Source organism: Carica papaya, chromosome 4 (genome assembly GCF_054855325.1).
Source record: "Carica papaya isolate Zhongbai chromosome 4, ASM5485532v1, whole genome shotgun sequence".
NCBI lineage: Eukaryota > Viridiplantae > Streptophyta > Magnoliopsida > Brassicales > Caricaceae > Carica > Carica papaya.
In genome coordinates, this window is record NC_142312.1 from 3,706,225 (window position 1) to 3,723,628 (window position 17,404).

The 17,404-nt window shown below is 36.6% G+C and overlaps 4 protein-coding genes across 5 annotated transcripts; 1 reads left to right on the forward strand and 3 right to left on the reverse strand.

Moving 5' to 3' along the window:
- Positions 1–358: 358 nt before the first annotated feature.
- Positions 359–3,207, reverse strand: PIN1AT (peptidylprolyl cis/trans isomerase, NIMA-interacting 1). Its single transcript, XM_022052511.2, has 2 exons — positions 2,674–3,207; positions 359–858 (listed from the first exon to the last, which is right to left on the reverse strand). Exons 1-2 carry the CDS (start codon positions 2,906–2,908, stop codon positions 734–736), a joined length of 360 nt encoding a protein of 119 aa, XP_021908203.1. The 5' UTR covers positions 2,909–3,207; the 3' UTR covers positions 359–733.
- A 790-nt stretch (positions 3,208–3,997) lies between these two features.
- MSRA5 (Peptide methionine sulfoxide reductase family protein) lies at positions 3,998–6,496 on the reverse strand. The gene is made up of 4 exons (XM_022052179.2): positions 6,133–6,496; positions 4,780–4,892; positions 4,555–4,699; positions 3,998–4,361 (listed from the first exon to the last, which is right to left on the reverse strand). Exons 1-4 carry the CDS (start codon positions 6,418–6,420, stop codon positions 4,164–4,166), a joined length of 744 nt encoding a protein of 247 aa, XP_021907871.1. The 5' UTR covers positions 6,421–6,496; the 3' UTR covers positions 3,998–4,163.
- An 857-nt stretch (positions 6,497–7,353) lies between these two features.
- EMB2296 (Ribosomal protein L2 family) lies at positions 7,354–8,987 on the reverse strand. The gene is made up of 2 exons (XM_022052545.2): positions 8,464–8,987; positions 7,354–7,861 (listed from the first exon to the last, which is right to left on the reverse strand). Exons 1-2 carry the CDS (start codon positions 8,901–8,903, stop codon positions 7,519–7,521), a joined length of 783 nt encoding a protein of 260 aa, XP_021908237.1. The 5' UTR covers positions 8,904–8,987; the 3' UTR covers positions 7,354–7,518.
- Positions 8,988–10,205: 1,218 nt separating this feature from the next.
- Positions 10,206–16,313, forward strand: LOC110822280 (filament-like plant protein 5). 2 transcript variants are annotated; one of them, XM_022052352.2, is made up of 6 exons: positions 10,206–10,422; positions 11,509–11,652; positions 11,919–12,138; positions 12,435–14,847; positions 15,138–15,201; positions 15,660–16,313. In XM_022052352.2, the coding sequence occupies exons 2-6, from the start codon at positions 11,530–11,532 to the stop codon at positions 16,128–16,130; spliced, it is 3,291 nt and encodes a 1,096-aa protein (XP_021908044.2). In that variant the 5' UTR covers positions 10,206–10,422; positions 11,509–11,529; the 3' UTR covers positions 16,131–16,313. The 2 variants fall into 2 exon arrangements, with proteins under 2 accessions (XP_021908044.2, XP_021908045.2); XM_022052353.2 differs by having other exon boundaries at positions 10,206–10,370.
- The last annotated feature ends 1,091 nt before the right edge of the window (positions 16,314–17,404 follow it).

Genomic DNA, 17,404 nt, shown 5'->3' on the forward strand with positions numbered 1-17,404 from the left:
GTTGGTTTTATGTGGTCTCAAGAGAGAGGAACTTGGTCTAAAATTAAAAAGTATTTATCAGAAAAGATTCTGTTAGTGCATTTGGTAATAATTCATAAAAGTGGGTTTAAAATATGATAGAAACGTCAAAACGGATATAACATGAATTAAGAATCTTTGGTAAGAATTTGACATTCTATAATGAAAGAACCTTGCCATCTTTGCAGATCAAATAGCTGTTGGTATGTACGAAGATAAAAACGTCATGGACAAAATCTGGAGGATCCAGGGGGGTTCTAAATTTTAAGTAAATTAAGTTTAGTAATTTATTCCCTAATTTGATAATTAAAAACTTGGTAACTAAAATTGTTACAAAAAATGAAAATAACTAAATTTTCATAACATTGAAACAAACGAAGATATCAAAAGCACCATCCAAACCAGAAGCAAAAGCAAACCAAACCAAGAGTGTCTAAAAATCAAACCAAAAGCAAATAGAGAAATAAATCAGAGCCTAAAATTCTGCAGTCACCCAGTCACCGAAATCAAAAGTCTAAAAATCCAATCGAAAAGCATAATCCAAGGTACACATCTGCACCATTGAGATACCACATATAAGAATAGCTCTAGGCAGAGATTATCATAAGATGGTCATATTGCAATTATACTTTGCCAAAAAATAGGAAAGAACAATCCGAGAATTTCCTTGGATCGTATTTGCTGAGCATGTGGAATTAATTTGGTTGATGTTAAGTCAGCCAGTTCTCAAGATGATGTGAACACCGCTATCTGTATCCACAATGTCGCTTACCTCACCAACCTTGAGACCAAAGGTTGCTTCCTCAAAGGGTTTCTGCATCTGCCCTCGGCCAAAAGGACCTGCAGCAAATTTATATGGACTGTTATTGAAACCAGCATGTGGGAGTGTGCTTCAATTTGGCATGTATGCTAATTACGTGCAAAGGTAAGGAAAAATGATTTGGGTAGGACAACAATTGAAAAGAACCAGAAGCTTTAATCTTTTTTGTCACTTAGGTTATGTATGTTTGAAACAAATTATGGTTATGTTAATCAATCATATTATTTTATTATCTTGAATTCATTTGGAAATTAAAACCTAGTCTTATTTTATTTTTTCTAAGAAAAAATGATAAAAATTGAGTTCTAGAAAATTTCAAGTGGATAAATTTAGACTGCATTATTCTAATTCGAGTTGCAACCATCTATGAACTTAATTATTATTATTTTCCAATAAAAATTTCGCTTCTCATAATTTAAGGCGTGTAAATTTCTAAATGAGTTCAATAAAGAATTTATGAAATTGCTCCAGACATAACGTTATTGGAAAAGAAATAACATTAGACAAGATTCCAGCAACATTAGTCATTATGATACAGAAATGGATTCAGTTATGACAACTCTGGCAATTTATGTGCAAATTTGGACACTATAGTTGTGTGCAATGATTTGAACAAAATTGCTAAACAGTGAAAAAGTGTCCAATCAATCAGATTCTCTTCTAAGTAGCAGAGATTAGGATCTCTAAAAATGTTCGAAAGTCGAGAAACAGCATGTCAACAAACCAATAAAGGTCAGCCCCCGGAATAACAGGACAACACGCAGCAACACAGAGCTGACATCATGCTAGATCGCAAACAAGCAAGATGTTTAGGCATAAATGCAGTGTCTATCCTTAGTTATAAGGCCAGTTCCAGAGGCTTGCTCTGAAGATCAGCAGCTAGAACTCAAAATGAACATTCAATAATCCAATATGGGAAGAGTATAGTAACATTTAGTAACACTTGTCCCTCCTTTATTCGGAAAAAATAAGAATAAAAACCTCAATCCTACATCTTGACTGTTGACTAATCAGCATAATAATCTCGACTCTTGACTTCTCGAGGAACTAATGTCAACACAATATAATAATGTCGGGAAACAAACTGTATCCTCTCTCCATAGCACCAATAGGCTAGACAAAACTACACAGTGAACCTAAACGAACGCCCAGTAAATCCTCTCTCCTTAGCACCAATAGATCAACTCAGCACATTTGACCACCATTTGCATTCGAATCAAGTTAGTCTAAATTTCTGGGGGAACTGATAAACCTTTCTAATTTTAGATGATTATGTAAGAGGTAAGCTCGTCATAGCAACACTGAAATAACATCTAGAGGGGGTTCCTGCGTTTAATATATACTCAATGCAACAAAAAGCACTTCAGTTCAAGGAAAACAGCACATTAAGGCATTTTACTATTCAATAACAGCCTCAATTCACTTTTTCAAGCGCAAATAACATGATAAGTACAGCAATATTCATTTTCTTTTTGAAATAAGTATAGCAAAATTCATTTTAGAGCCCTCGAAGATAATACTACAATTTACAAACCGCAACTGAACATCAGGAGTCTGCTACGGAGTACGGCAGAGGAGGATACTTGTATATATCGAATATAATGATCAAGAACTACCTACCAGTGCATTTTGTTTGTTATAGAGAAAATAGGGGAAAATCATCAAAAATCAGAGCTCAGTATCTAGAAACCTTTGTTATTCCAAGTCTCATTTAAAAGAAATTCACCACTCAACAAATCAAGAACAACTACTCGATTAGCTCGAACACTTTAGCTTTTTGATAAATCAAAGCAACAGAAATAGAAAAGAGCAGGAGAAAGTGGGAAGGGATATACCGAGATCTCCGCCGCGCTTGGCAGAGCTGCAGTCAGAGAATCGGGACGCGAGGTCCTCAAACTTAACTTTTCCAGAAACGATGTCCTCGCGGAGGGCCTTGAGCTGAGAGACGGCGGAATCACGAGTGGTATTCATGATTACTCTGCCTTCCGGATCCTTCCATGAGGCTTTCCTGCGAGACCCTTGGTGCTTTATCAGAATGTGCGATGCCCTCACCTGGCCGCTACTCGCCATCTTGCTCTTCTTTCTCTTCTCCCTTCTCTCCCGCTCCCTCTCCTTCTCCCTTTCTCGATCTCCTCTCTCCCTCTCCCTCGCCCTATCCTTCTCCGCCGTTCGATCTGCCGACGAGATCGAATCTTTCTTCCTCTTTCGATCCGAATCTATCTTCGCAGCGTTCACGGACACAGTTAGTTGAGGGTTTTTCTCTGCGCTTGGCTTGAGTAGCTCTCTCTCTTCTGTAAATCACTCCCCACAAGTCGGCTTTATAGACGCCGATTATCTCTCGCCCTCGCCGCACAAGAGGGAGTCAAAGTCAATGAACCATTTATGTGTACGCGCTCGCTTCCCATTTTATTACCTTGAAGCTAGCCAATCATTAGGTGACACGTGGTATAGAAGATTTTTTCTATATGATAGCGTGGTTGCGCGCTGTGATTGGACATCATTTACCCGAAGCATATAAGGATATATATATTTTTTTCTATAATTGGCTATTACTAGGATTTGTTTTAGACAAACGTTTAATACAAATTTAAAATTTAAATAGAATTTGTAAATAATCAACATTTATTTTGATAATAATAGAAATAAAATTACAATTAAAATTTCAGATAAAATAAAAACAATATATTTCAAATCTTATTAAACTGAAAATGCATAGATTTCTGTGATAAATATTTTATTAATAATATAAATTCTCTTATTTTAATAATATTTATTTACTAATAATTATTAAGTACACAATATTATAATTGTTTAAAATTATTGATATGTTTATAATTTTAAAATCGTATTATTTTGTTGAACTTAATAGATTCGTATAAATTCTGACCTAATATAATAAAACTTTTTAAAATAACTCTTTTTAAATTTTTTTTTTTGTATAATTACTAAAGTGGAATGGATTAATAAATCATTCATTCTCATAAAATGCAAATGACAACCTTGTTTACAACCAATTTGCAGCATTTAGATTAGCTATTACCGAGTGATGGATCAATTTTCTAAAACACACATTTAATTGTAATTTCGTGCACAAAAATTCCCAACAAAAAGGGAAAAATCAATTAATACTAAGGTTAAGGTTTTGGGAAATGCACAAAATTGTAAATGCCTATGCCATATATGGACAAAGTATTATTACTAAAGAGATGTCCAAAGACTTTAAACAGTGTAATTTTATCCATCTAAGCAGTTCGAGATACACTAATACTCCCACAAAAGAATTCACCCGAGTGCGTGAATGTGAAGTTTCCATGCCAGATGTCAGCTATATCTCTCTCAAGATTGGCCAACCTTTTCTAATAATGTCCTTGATTTTTGCATCAATTTGCTTCTGAATCCTAGGTGGGCAGAGCTCTGCTGCATAGCCATTCAGTTTTGCTGCAAGAGTTGATCTCTCGAGTTCCTCTTCTGGCAAGTTTCCAATCAGCTGTAGGTGGAATGGACTCCTCTTGAGTTCAAATTTCTGCAAATTCAGTAGCACGGCAAGTTACTCTTTCAGAGAATGTGATTTCTTCCACAGAATGCAATTGATTATCTGTAACAAAAATTACAGCTATAATATCTATAAAATTTTTATCCGGTGGAATTGATATAGATTAGGTAGATAGTATATGGGAAGGGGAACATAAAGTAAACCACGGAACATAAAAGGAAACCTGATGTTCAGGTTCTGCACGGTAAAATGCTCCAAGTTGTTGAATTTGAGTAGTCACAACGCTGCTCTTTGATTTAAGTTGCTCTCTTTCTTTGCTGGTAGCAGCCAATCTGGACTCTTCGGACCCATTAGTGAAAATAATGGACCTGTCGATACACAACGGCTCTCTAGTATGAAATTCAGGATGGATTACAGTACTAAAGAAGTGACCTACGATTCCTTTTACCTATACTGACTACCAACATCAGGACCTTGACCAAACACCTGTCTTGAATCATGACCTGACCAGAAAACCTCTAAAAGTTGCCTGAAACTGATTTGCCTTGGATCGTATTCAACCTGCACGTAATCCACATTGCATTCAAATTTAGACAAGCTCAGATAGAGCTTAAGTAAACTATGAAATCCAATTCCAAGTCAAGCAAAAACCAAAGAGGCCAAAAAGTTGGGAAAATTATTGTAATCTAATGGAAAGATTCTGCCTATCAGCACCATTTCATGCTTAAGTAGAACTGGCTTCAGGGAAATAACACTTTCTACTTTCTATGCAATGTTGAGTTGAAAAAAATATATTTGCCAAATCAGGGTCATCATGACAAAAACTTGTGGGAGACAGTGCCAATGAATTATTGTATTGATCTCTGGCAGGTGCTTGCCAAGTTAATGAATTTAAAGGCATCCGAAAACATGCCTTAGCATCATCCAGAAGTCAATCACCCTCTAACTATATAGTCCTCCAGAGGCATGTTTGGCTCAGCTTCTATTCTATTCTTGTTAACAGTGTGCACAGCAATTCTAATATTTAATTCCACTCCCTTAAATTATTGGAGAGGATTTCCAATTCTTCTTTTGCTTGTAAACAAAATTCTAATTTTCAGTTACCAGGCATGAACTAGAAATCAATCTCCAAAATCAATTAGAAATCCATTCTACAAAAATTTAAGCTAGAAAGGAAATTGATTCAAACTAAAAACTAAAATCCAATTTTACAAATGAAGGATTTTTTGTCATTAACTAAAGAAACATAATAGGATTTGCCAGAGCCCACCTTAAACAAGGTGCCAGTTTCAATGAAGTGTACTTGCCAGAGCCGACCTTAAAGAAGATCAGCATCTCTCTACATTTCTACAATATCTCATCCTATGCATTTCAGAACAAGCAACCGTGAAAAAGGGCAGGCATCAACACTTACCTGTCCTGATAAAGCCTAAAATATCCTTCCATTTGTCACTGTCACCATTGACAAGACTAATCTAAGTATTCTCAAGTGATTGAACTTCCAGCAAGAGCAGCAGTTTCACCAGGGCTAACATATGCAGATTAAGTTTAAGTAAGAAAGTACTTAATCCAGAAGCAAGAAGAATTCATCTTCGATTGTACAAGAATTCATCTTCCATAGATTTTCATCAAGCATTCCCTACTCTACGCATTTAAATATCAAAGACTAAACCCGAAGTACATTGAATCGCCGGCTAATGTAATTCAAAAGTTGCTCGAATCAATTAATCAATCAACCAAATATCAACACAAATAAAGATTAATCCGGTATCAGAGGAAACGAGGGAGAAAAATATCGGACCTGTACGGACTCCGCATGTTCGCCTAAGCTTCTGTACTCCGGATTGGATTTGGATCCACCAGCATACCCGACGGTGGTCCGTACAACTCCATGAACGCAACCGAATACAGCTTCGGATCTCCAGAAGCTACCAAGAGCGAAAACCGCCGTTTTAAGGGGTTGATCTGACGGTTCGGCGACGGCGCTCGAGATCCGATCCGGGAACCGAATGCACAGCGCCTTTTCCGGCACTAAGATGGTGAGCAGGAAAACAATCAGGAGAGAAGCATTCCTCTCCGAGAAATCCATTGATTGCACAGGTCTGTCTAAGACAGAGCGATGGAACCGAGACTTTTCGGGTCGGCCAATTATGCTAACAAGCAGAGGATTTCTTACCGTATTCTAACATTTGGGACTGCTAACGAAGTTTTAATCGAGTACGTGTGTCCTTATTTTTGGCTTCGTGCAACCGCGCTGTGGTAACCTGTGGCCTCTGGGGGCATGTACAAGCCCATGGCTCCGGCTCACGAATATATGGGTTAGGACTTGGGAGACTTTATATCTATTGTATTTCCAATATATGGGTTGAATATTTGAGTATCTGATTTTTTTCTTATTTTACCTCCGCAAACATATAAACTCGGATTTACATTTTGGTGGTACATAAAAAAAAAATTTAGTAGAGTTGATTAATTTTTTAGAAAAGAATATTATTTATAGGGTAAAATTATAAATTTAACAGTAGAATATTTCATGAAAGGAATTTGACTGCATTATTTGCATTATCACCGAAAGCTTAGATATTGACAATGCATCTATAAATTCACAGTTTAGAGAATTATGTTGATCAATAAACCTTTTAAATAGCTTGTAATGGTTTCCTGGCATGTATGGCGCTTTTGAAGTTGGTTCTTTAAGGATCAATGATTTACAAGGTACTCAACCAACAAAAATGCCTTAGAGTGTATATTCCAGCTGAAACTCATCCAGAAACTCAGTTATAAAACAGAATAAGAACCAACTGTTATCATCAACCTGAAACCAAAAGAAAAGGTCGAAATAATGGAAGCCACCATCATCAAGCACCAAATACACAGTTCGATCTTCCAACCTGCTGGTCTACTACCTACCGCAACTCATCTATAGAAGAATACTACACATCCACATACCATCCTAGAAGCATATGAAGTAGAAAACGAAAGACAAGCAAAACAGATCAGGAGAAAAAGATAAGCAAATAAATATCCCAACAAAACATGTAGCTATATTTCAAATCAACTCATAAAATAGTTCAATTTCAGTGTAGCTTCGCAATTCAACAAAACTTCTACAGCTTAGCAGATTGTCTTATAAAGATCTCTAACCAACGTAAACCAAAAAATGCAAGCAGCCAAGGAATACCACTCTCTAAGCCTTGTCCGACTTTGCGGCAGTAGCTGCAGCTTGTCCTCTGAGACGACCTGTTCTCCTTGCAGCAATAAGACCAACCTTCTGGCCAGGAGGAGCATCACGTCTAACGGTACTGGCATGACCAATATGCTGGTGGTTACCTCCTCCGTGAGGATGCTCAACTGGGTTCATAGCTACACCACGGACCTTAGGCCAGCAGTTCCTCTTCACCTTGAACTTGTGATAAGCATTTCCAGCCTTGAGAAGAGGCTTCTCAGTCCTTCCTCCACCAGCAACCTGACCAATCATGGCTCGGCACCCACTTGGAACAATCTTCTTAGAACCAGATGGGAGCTTGATCCTGCCAAAAAACAGAACAATATATTGGGATGAATTAACCCAAAAGTTGCTTTTTTTATTGGCTCTAAGGAGTCCTCATAACAGGTTTTGAAACCCCAAAATCAAAGCACGGTGAGGTGCCAAGAGAGTTATCAGTTCACGCAAAACTTGCATGTTTAACAAAAGCCCATTCTTATTCGCAATTACATTAGCAGCTAAAGTATCAATCGTCAGGTTTTACAACATCTCCATCAGATTTTCAATAAATTACCAATCAGACTCCCTTCAAACCACCAATCAAATACTTTCACAATGATAGAGAATTATAATAGCAACAAGCAAAACTAGTTGCAGATTAACCAGATACTAACAATAAATAACAGGAGGTAAAGAATATACTTCTAGATTAAACATCTAGTCTTATTCATCAGCAACTAATAGATTACGCTAACCCTAGAAACATCAAAACTAAGCAAAGCTGATCAAATCAGATGGTAACAGCCATATCTAAGTAAACAAAGTTAAACAGATATCCAACAGACCATCAACCTATAAACTAATTCACGAATTAACAAAATGAACTATGTGAAGAATGAAAAATTACGATAAAAAGCAAAATTTAACCTGGTAGTGTCGTTATCGGGGTTGTGACTGATGACAATAGCGTAATCACCAGAAGCCCTAGCGAGAACGCCACGATCACCGACGTGGTGCTCGACGTTGCAGACAACGGCACCTTCAGGGATTGATCGTAGAGGAAGAACGTTTCCGACCATCAAGTTAGCCTTCTTACCGCAGTACACAAACTGGCCAGTATACATACCTTCAGCGGCGATGAAAAGCTCCTTCTGCTTCTTGTAGCGGAAAGGATGGCGAAAAGTGATGCGAGCAAGAGGGGCACCACGGCCAGGATCGTGCAGGATCTCCGTCACCACACCTTTTAAGTAACCATTGCGCTCGCCGAAGTCCAGACTACGGAAGCGGGCAGGTCCCTTCCGGTGGTGCGTGTGGGACTTGAAAACGGAGCCGGCACCCTTCCTCTGAGCACGAATAACTCGCCCCATTTGGACGGGCGTGAAACTGAGAAATGAGAGAAAGAAGGTTTAGGGTTTGGCCATTGATGAAAGGAGGAGACTTTATATGAGGATAATGAGATGGTTTAGGCTTAGGGTTTCTTTTGAAAGAAAACTAGTGGGCTGGCTAGTATCTTGGACGGGGCTTGGACTAATAAATCAGGGCCGGTTATCCTTTCTTTCTTCTTTTTTCTATTATAGTTTTTTTTATAAAAAAAATAAAATAAAGCAACTATTTTCTTAAGTCCCAAATTAAGATAGTTTGACAAATATACTTGGATTCCCAAAATAATAAATTGAATAATAAGTCGTGTATATATATGCATGTATTATTCTCTTTTATAACTCCATGCAATAAGAGATTACGAGCGAGCAATATATGCGAATCCTAAATTCAAGCATGGGTTGGACCTCAGAAAAATATACGAGCTTTTTATGCAATGAAAACATAGTCGTTGTAAATTACAATAAACATTTAGATAAAATAAAAACTCAACTAAAGCTATTACTTTAGGTAACGCCATTAAGCATTTGTTATAATACATAGATTCTAATAAAAGTGTGATTATCAAGTAAAATAAAAATTTTATTCGTTTATATTAAATACAAAAAAAAAGTAATATAAATTTATAATATATATATATAAAATATTTCTTTATCATCTCAAAAAAAAAAAAAAGATTATTATCGTATGAAACTAATAATTTTATAATAATATAAGATAAATAATTTTTAAATAAACGTGTATTTGAGTAGTACAAATTGACTTAAATTTATCAACTTGGATGGATCAATTTGAATTTATTATTTTGTATAATAGAGTAGATACGTTAACTATTGAACTAAATAGTAATTAGTTAAATTAATAAATTTGAATAAAATAAAAGTAATAAAAAATTATTAATTAGGTTAGGTTAATATGGTGCAACTGCAGTCCATGAAGTTCTACGAAGCGCAATGTCGTACAACTTGTTCGTTGTTTTGCCCAAATCAATCAAAACAAGTCCAGGAAAGGGAGCTCCTTGAATGCTTCCATGTTCGATAAAATGATATCTCATCAAATCAGTCCATCTGTCATGACGATCAGGTTCGCCGGTCGCGAGCCAGAAAACGACGCATCACGTGGGGAAGCGTACAGGTCTTTTCGTGCACCCCACTGTATACAACCACAGCTTAAAAGGGCAAATGCGTAATTAAGATAGTAGAAAACAATTTTCAGGATTTCAAAAATAATAATTAGACGCTGATGATGGTGACTCAGCTTTTCTTTTATAGGGGGAGCGTTTAAAAAGTGACAGACTACACCTACGCGCATGTCTCTGGCTTCCTCACTCTCTTCTACTACCCGCTCCTCTTGGCTCCCTCTTCTTTTTTGTCTATTTCACACTCGGAAAACCAACTGAAGAAGAACACGAATAAATTTTCAGTTCTAGTTCTCGATCACAGTCCTTGTTCTTGGTAATCTCTTGCAGATCTACTCTGTTATAGTGATAGTCTGTCATTTCTTCAGGTGAGTTCCTTTTGTGTGTCTATGTATCGGCGTTTCAAATAGTTCCTCTGTTTCACGCTCTGAGGGACAAAGAGGAGTTCTGTGGAAACGTTATTGGGGTGTAAATTTCGATTGAACGATATGTTTCACTCCAAATTCTCATCACACACGTGTGTGTGTGTGTATATATATATGCGTACATGACTGTTTATTATTTTGATTATGGTGTTTAGACTGGTTCTTCTTCTTCCGTTCTATATTTGTGTGTTAATGTGGTTATCGCTTTCCCCCTGTGATGTTTATTATTGAGGCAGAGGATTACCTATAGCTACTAGTTAGCATCAAGAAAGGCCTTTGTTAATTTTACTGTAGTCTGTCTAGTTTTATATGTCCTTTGACTTGTCGTTCAGAGATGTTCCTTTTATAACAATTATGAAGTTTTTGGACATTAGCTGGGTTAGGATTCTCTTTTCCCCTCTTGTTTGACGCGTTGACAAATGATGATTTTGGCCATTAACTGGAAAAGGATCAAGAAGGACATTTTTTTTTTCAGTTCTCTTTCAATTTTTTTATCAGTTACGAGCTAAAATTTGTCTCAAACTAATGGCAGATGTTTATCTCTTTCTTTGTTCTGATAAATGCCAAGGAGATATGCTGATTCTTTTAAGTTAATTTGGTGCGTGTTTTAGTTCCCTGAAAAACAAAATCCATAATGCATGTTACTGCATACTTGTCTCGTGCGAGATGCTAACATGTGCTCGAGTTTTGCAAATTTTATTTGAAGTTTTGGACTTTTTCTGTAGAATGAGGGAGCTGTTTGCTTGTGCAACATCTTATACTTGTGCGCTGATTATGTTTCAAGTAAACAGGAAAAGCTTAGTAGTAGGTTATAGGCAAATGTGATCTCTCAGAGGGTTAACTGAGGTATTTGGTGTAAGATTGGTGTGAGTAATATTAGAAGAATTGAAGCTTAATCATTCAATCCGAAATATGTCTGTTTTTATCTTTTACCAACTCAAGTATCAGAGCTTGGTCAGATGCTAATTTTATGTACTATATTATTATTTTTCATTAAAATCACTCTACTTTCCTAAAAAATGATTGCAGGATATATACTGTAAGAACAAGATGGACCGCCGTAATTGGCCTTGGAAGAAAAAATCATCTGATAAGACCATAGGTGAAAAGCTGGTGAATGTATCAGATTCTGCTGGCGCTTCTTTGTCTTCATTAGCATCTCTAGGAGATCAGGTTTGTTCCTAGAATTGCCAAGACTAGACAATTTGATGGCCATTTCATTGAAATATATAAGCAATAGATGAGCAATATGTTTCTATTCATTTATCATATTCATCCAGTATCTATGTATTATTTCTTTTTTTTTTTTTGGTGGGGATCGATGGTTTGGAGACTTCAGTATTTGATCCATCAAGGTTTACCTTTCAGATCTTTCTCTTTTGGCTTTTTCTATTTGAGATAACTAATTCTTTCTTCCCTCATTACTTTTCTTTTTACAGGAAAACTATAAAAAGGTAAACTATGTTCAAATACCTATGGATGTATATAGACATCTGAATGGGTTGGGAGGTCAAGTGAATACATTGACAGATCAAATCAAATTATTTGAGAGTGAAGTGAAGAATTTGAAGGAACAGCTCTCTGCTGCTCATTCTGAAATTAGTGCCAAAGACAGTCTGGTTATACAGCATGCAAAAGTGGCTGAAGAGGCTGTTTCAGGTCTGATCTAAATTCTTGTCAATTGTAGTCCTTATGTAGAAAACTAAAGATGAAAAGGATAAAAATCGAATGTATACCATCATTCTACTGCCTGGACATTAGTTTTCTTGCTTAAGTACCTAGGAATAAAATAGTCTGACTTCTGAATTCCAGTGACAGTCAATGCTTGTTCTTTTGCCTTTATTTTATCCATAAAGCAGTGCATTTGAATTTTTCTTTTCTTCATTTGTCCTGGTAAAAGATTGATTCTTTCACTTTGAGCACATTGATTCTTATAATGGCCCTGCATTCTTTAGGATGGGAAAAGGTTGAATCGGAAAATCTTGCATTGAAGCGTCAACTTGAATCTGTCACTCTATTGAAGCTCACTGCAGAGGATAGAACATCCCATTTGGATGGTGCTCTCAAAGAGTGTATGAGGCAAATAAGGAATGTGAAGGATGAAAGTGAACATCAATTGCATGAGGTTGTTCTATCTAAAACCAGCCAATGGGACAAAATTAAGCTGGAGCTTCAAGCACAAATAGCAGATTTGGATCAAAGGCTTCTGCGGGCAGCTGCTGAAAATGCAGCACTTTCAAGGTCATTACAAGAGCGATCTAATTTGATACTGGAGATTAATGAAAAGAAATCTCAAGCTGAAGCTGAAATAGAATATCTGAAGGGAAATATCCTGTCAAAGGAAAAGGAGATAAATGCACTTAAGTATGATTTGCATGTAGCGTCTAAGGAGCTTGATATCCGTAATGAGGAAAAGAACATGAGTGTAAGGTCTGCAGAAATTGCAAACAAGCAGCATCTCGAGGGAGTCAAAAAGATTGCAAAGCTAGAAGCAGAGTGCCAAAGACTACGTGGCCTCGTTAGGAAGAAGTTGCCTGGGCCTGCTGCATTGGCTCAAATGAGGCTAGAGGTTGAGCATTTGGACCATGAAGTCAGTGAACCCCGAAAGCAGAGAACTCTGGTTAAAAATCATAATCCTGAGTCATCTCTAAAACCAGAACTTTCTTCTGATACCTTGCAACACTGCCAAAAAGAGAATGAATGTCTTACCACACGTGTATTGACAATGGAGGGAGAGACAAAAATGCTTCGAGAGGCTTTAGCAAATCGAAACAGTGAACTGCAAGCTTCCAGAGACGTTTGTGCCAAGATGGCTGGTGAGCTTAAAAGTTTGAAAGCACAGACCCTCAATCAGAAGGGAAGTTGCCAAAATGCAGATCTTGGCAATCCTGTTGAAGAATCATCAAGGAGATATATAAGTAATTCTCCCATTATGGCTTCTATGTCTGCAGATGGGAATGAAGGAGGAAGTTCTTCTGAATCTTGTGCACCAGTGACCTCTGATTTCTGTCAACAAGAAATAGAAAATATCAGTGAGAAATCTAGTAAGCCTAAGAGTAAAAATCACTTGGGATTACTAGATGACTTTCTGGAAATGGAGAGACTTGCAGCTAATGATGTTGATGGATCCATCTCTATTTCAACTAATCCAAGTAACTCCAGAAATTTGCATGCAGAATTTGAAGTTTCAGTCAGTGGTGATCTTGTCACTGAACAGCAACCTGGAGTTGATTCAAATGAAGAACAGGATCTTTCTAATGTAGAATCCTCAGAGAAAGAGGTTGAAACTGGTGCAGAGTATCTGCCCTTGTTCAAGCTCCGATCAAGAATTTATAAGATATTTGAGTCTCAAATTCTGGACTCTGATATTGAGAAAATTGTTGAGGATATTAAATGTGCAATCCAGGAAATACAAAGTTCATCTCAGCAGTCTCTCTCTTCTATCCCTGAGGTACCTCACAAAGATATTGTCTTTTCCAGTGAACAGCCTTGCATTCACTATTCTGGTCAAACCAGAGAGAACCAGATATCAGTTAGTCAAGACAGGGAACCTGGTACCAACATGAACAACATTTTGACGACAAATTTGGCATCTGCTATTTCCCGTATTCATAAATTTGTTTTATCACTTGTCAGGGAAGCAATTCTTCTTCAGGATACTTCCAGTGGGAGTGGATTGAGTGAAATAGATGATTTCTCTACTTCTGTTCATAAATTCACCTGCAGCGAAAGGGGTTTGGTTGATTTTGTTCTGAAACTTTCTCATGTTCTATACAAAGTGACTGATATGAATTTTTTGGTTCTCGGTTTTAATAACGGAAGTAGAGACGTTACTGGTGGTGAGTATATCGACAAAGTTACTTTACTTGAAAATAAGGTTGTTCAGAATGACTCATCTAAGAAGACATACAGTAATGAATATCACCAGGATTTCCAGTCCTGTTCTGATGCAGAGGTTGCTCAAGATGGAAAGATAGGCCCTGGCTCTATCTCGAACTTGACATCGTGCAATTTCATGGAAAAGTTGGAGCTGCTGAAGTTAGAGAAAGATAATATGGGAATGGCTCTGGCCATATGCACTCAAAAGCTTGACAACACAAAGTTGCAGGTACAGGAAAAAGAACAGCTCCTGACAGAATTAAAAGTACGATTGGCTTCCTCTCAAAAACTCTATAGTTTGGCAGAAACAAAACTAAAATGCATGACAGAGTCTTACAAGTCACTTGAAGTCTGTACCCAGGAGTTAGAAGCTGAGGTAAACCTTTTGCGAGAAAAGAAACAGAAATTGGAGATTGAGCTATCAGAAGAGAAGCACAGCCATCAGCATGCTCTTGCCAGATGTGCTGACCTTCAAGACAAAATTCAAAGGTTAGTGCTGAGCAGTTTTAAGAAATGGTTATTCAAATTATCTCAAGGACTTTGGGTGTTTGGGATTTATTTACTCAGCCAAAAAATCTTTTCCAAAACTTTAAAGCAAGACTTTAAATGGAGATTCAACTTAGCCATGAATCAGTTTTAACTTTTTAATATATCCTTTTGTTAATTTAGCACTTTGAGCAGTACTGGTTTCTTGGTTGGCAAATTAAGTTGCTAACTGGCATGACTTAACATATGCTGGATTTTACTAACTTTTCCTTCAATTTTTCTGTTTTGTTAAGGAACAAGACCTCCACAAAGTGTTCTTCTCTGTCTGAAGCCCATTCTGACCTCAAGGCCAAACAGGTACGTGATATTAATTCTGCATAAAAAAACGAGTGTTCCAACATGACACTGGATTGCAATTAACTCTGTTTCTCCACAAGGTGTAGTCTGTGTGCCTCTGTGGTTGCCCATCTAAAACTTCTTGCCAGACTGCTCCTACAAGTTCTGTATAGGTGCATGTTCTACTCACAAGTTCAAATGACAAAAAACTGCAAAATACTTTGTTACAGAATAAATATGGAAGGGAGATTCTATCAGATATGCAATATTTCTTTGCAGCTCATTCACTTATCAGGCCCACAATTCTTGCTTATTTGTCTTTGATTTTGTTATTTGGTGTAATTATTCCCTTTTACGAACTGCTTTGTTGTGGCATCAGACTTGAACGTTAACATTGTTCTTTATCGTGCTTCAAACTTATGATTCCCATTTAACTTTGGAAGCAAGAGTAAAAAATCTGCTACCCTTCTCTTTGGCAGGAAAGAGAGAGAGCAGATGCGGCAGAGAAGCTTGCAGCCTGTCAAGAGACTATATACCTTCTTGGCAAGCAATTGCAAGCTCTGCACCCTCACACAGATATTGGCAGGTCTCAATATAGTGTGAAGCTTCAGATGGATGGAAATTCAAGAGATGGTAAACCAAATTATAAATGCTCATCAAAGTCTCAAGAAATCCATTTTTCGAATGAGTTTGATACAGGTGAGATGGACAGTGTTGCTTCTACTGATATGCAATGGGTGAGTGAGGAGTCAGTGCAGTATTGCAATTCGACATCAAGCCCATCTGATTTTGAGGCAATTCATTCATTTAGATCTCCAGTGAGCTCAACACGCCCTAATCACACACTGACAAAGTCAAGTTCATCTTCCTCTTCATCTGCTCTGGAGGAAGAGAAAATTTCTCATGGGATCAGCCGCTTTTTTTCCTTGAAAGGGAAGAATGAGCACTAACTCCTTTCTAAGGCATTGCAAAATCCATGAGGGGTAGGGTCACGGTGGCTTTGTTCGTATTATACATATCTACGGCTTCTGATTTCCTCTAGGTAATTTCTTCATTCCAGATAATATCCTCATTGTCTTTGTATACATCCAGATGTATATGTTATAAAATGGAAACTTTTTGAAATCATGAAATGATAAGATTCTATATATACATTATATATATATATATCTATTTTACTGAAGGAAACACAGAGTAAATATAAAAGTCCAGAATTTAAATAGAGATGAATTTATAAATTAAATGCGAAAGCGAATAATAAAGTTTAGAGTTTATATTGTTTGCATAGTGCAATAAAATTATGAAAGTGTTCATTCTAAAAGTGAAATGGTAATTAAAGAAAAACAAATAAATAAATATCATAGAACGACTTTTACTAGTATTTGAAGGGAGTTCGAGTGGTGAACTACTCATAATTTTCTTACTGATTGGGATTTGAATCTTGATTTTCGTGATTTGAAATGCTTAATGAAATGGTGAGTTACACTAGTTTAGTAAGAATATCACACTAATCACAGATACGAAAAACTAAAAATTGGTAAAAATAAAAAAAAATAACTAATAGAGACCTTGATTTGATATAAATTCATTTAATATAAAGAAAACCGTTTATTCTGTATTTGCATAATGAGTTTTTTTAAAAAGCAACTTATGAAGACCCATATGCATACTATTTTTCATTTTCACACATAAAGAGAACAAGTGACAATAATTTTTCTTTCTTATTTGCTTACTAGTACCTCTATGTACCCCTACTCGTGAACCTAATATTTAATTTTAACAATTAACCGATCGTCCCTATACCCCGTTCAGTAATGAGCGTTAAATATTTCATCGTCTCGATACCTCATCTAGTATGAGAGTGAACCATATCTCCCAAACCTTTCTGGTATGAGACTTCCCACTCCGTCCGATTGAGGTGATGTTCACGGTAGGGTTCCCTATATACCGGATCCGTCTGCCATTTTTCTGAATATCCAGTAAGTCTTTCACATAGAGATTTCCATCAACAAAACAACTAACCATGCAAACTACTATCTCATATTATATTTACAAATCAATTAAATTACATTTATGTTGATAGTATATAGTCGAATAAACTAGATAAATCGATAAGACTATAGGAAATATAAATTTAGAGCATGCACCATATAATAACAAACAAATAGAGCAGTACAAGAAAATAAATAAAAAATCAAGAATATCGTAAATTAATCAGTTCCGC

Excerpts from the sequence above, each read along its gene's own strand:
- PIN1AT (XM_022052511.2), bottom strand. The coding sequence starts at position 2,908 with ATGGCGAGTAGCGGCCAGGTGAGGGCATCGCACATTCTGATAAAGCAC. Across the intron at positions 859-2,673 it reads CAAGCGCGGCGGAGATCTCG|GTCCTTTTGGCCGAGGGCAG; the intron begins GTATATCCCTTC and ends AATTTGCTGCAG.
- MSRA5 (XM_022052179.2), bottom strand. The coding sequence starts at position 6,420 with ATGGATTTCTCGGAGAGGAATGCTTCTCTCCTGATTGTTTTCCTGCTC. Across the intron at positions 4,893-6,132 it reads AACATGCGGAGTCCGTACAG|GTTGAATACGATCCAAGGCA; the intron begins GTCCGATATTTT and ends GATTACGTGCAG. Across the intron at positions 4,362-4,554 it reads GTGCAGAACCTGAACATCAG|AAATTTGAACTCAAGAGGAG; the intron begins GTTTCCTTTTAT and ends CTGAATTTGCAG.
- EMB2296 (XM_022052545.2), bottom strand. The coding sequence starts at position 8,903 with ATGGGGCGAGTTATTCGTGCTCAGAGGAAGGGTGCCGGCTCCGTTTTC. Across the intron at positions 7,862-8,463 it reads CCCGATAACGACACTACCAG|GATCAAGCTCCCATCTGGTT; the intron begins GTTAAATTTTGC and ends GTTTTTTGGCAG.
- LOC110822280 (XM_022052352.2), top strand. The coding sequence starts at position 11,530 with ATGGACCGCCGTAATTGGCCTTGGAAGAAAAAATCATCTGATAAGACC. Across the intron at positions 11,653-11,918 it reads TAGCATCTCTAGGAGATCAG|GAAAACTATAAAAAGGTAAA; the intron begins GTTTGTTCCTAG and ends TTCTTTTTACAG. Across the intron at positions 12,139-12,434 it reads GGCTGAAGAGGCTGTTTCAG|GATGGGAAAAGGTTGAATCG; the intron begins GTCTGATCTAAA and ends TGCATTCTTTAG.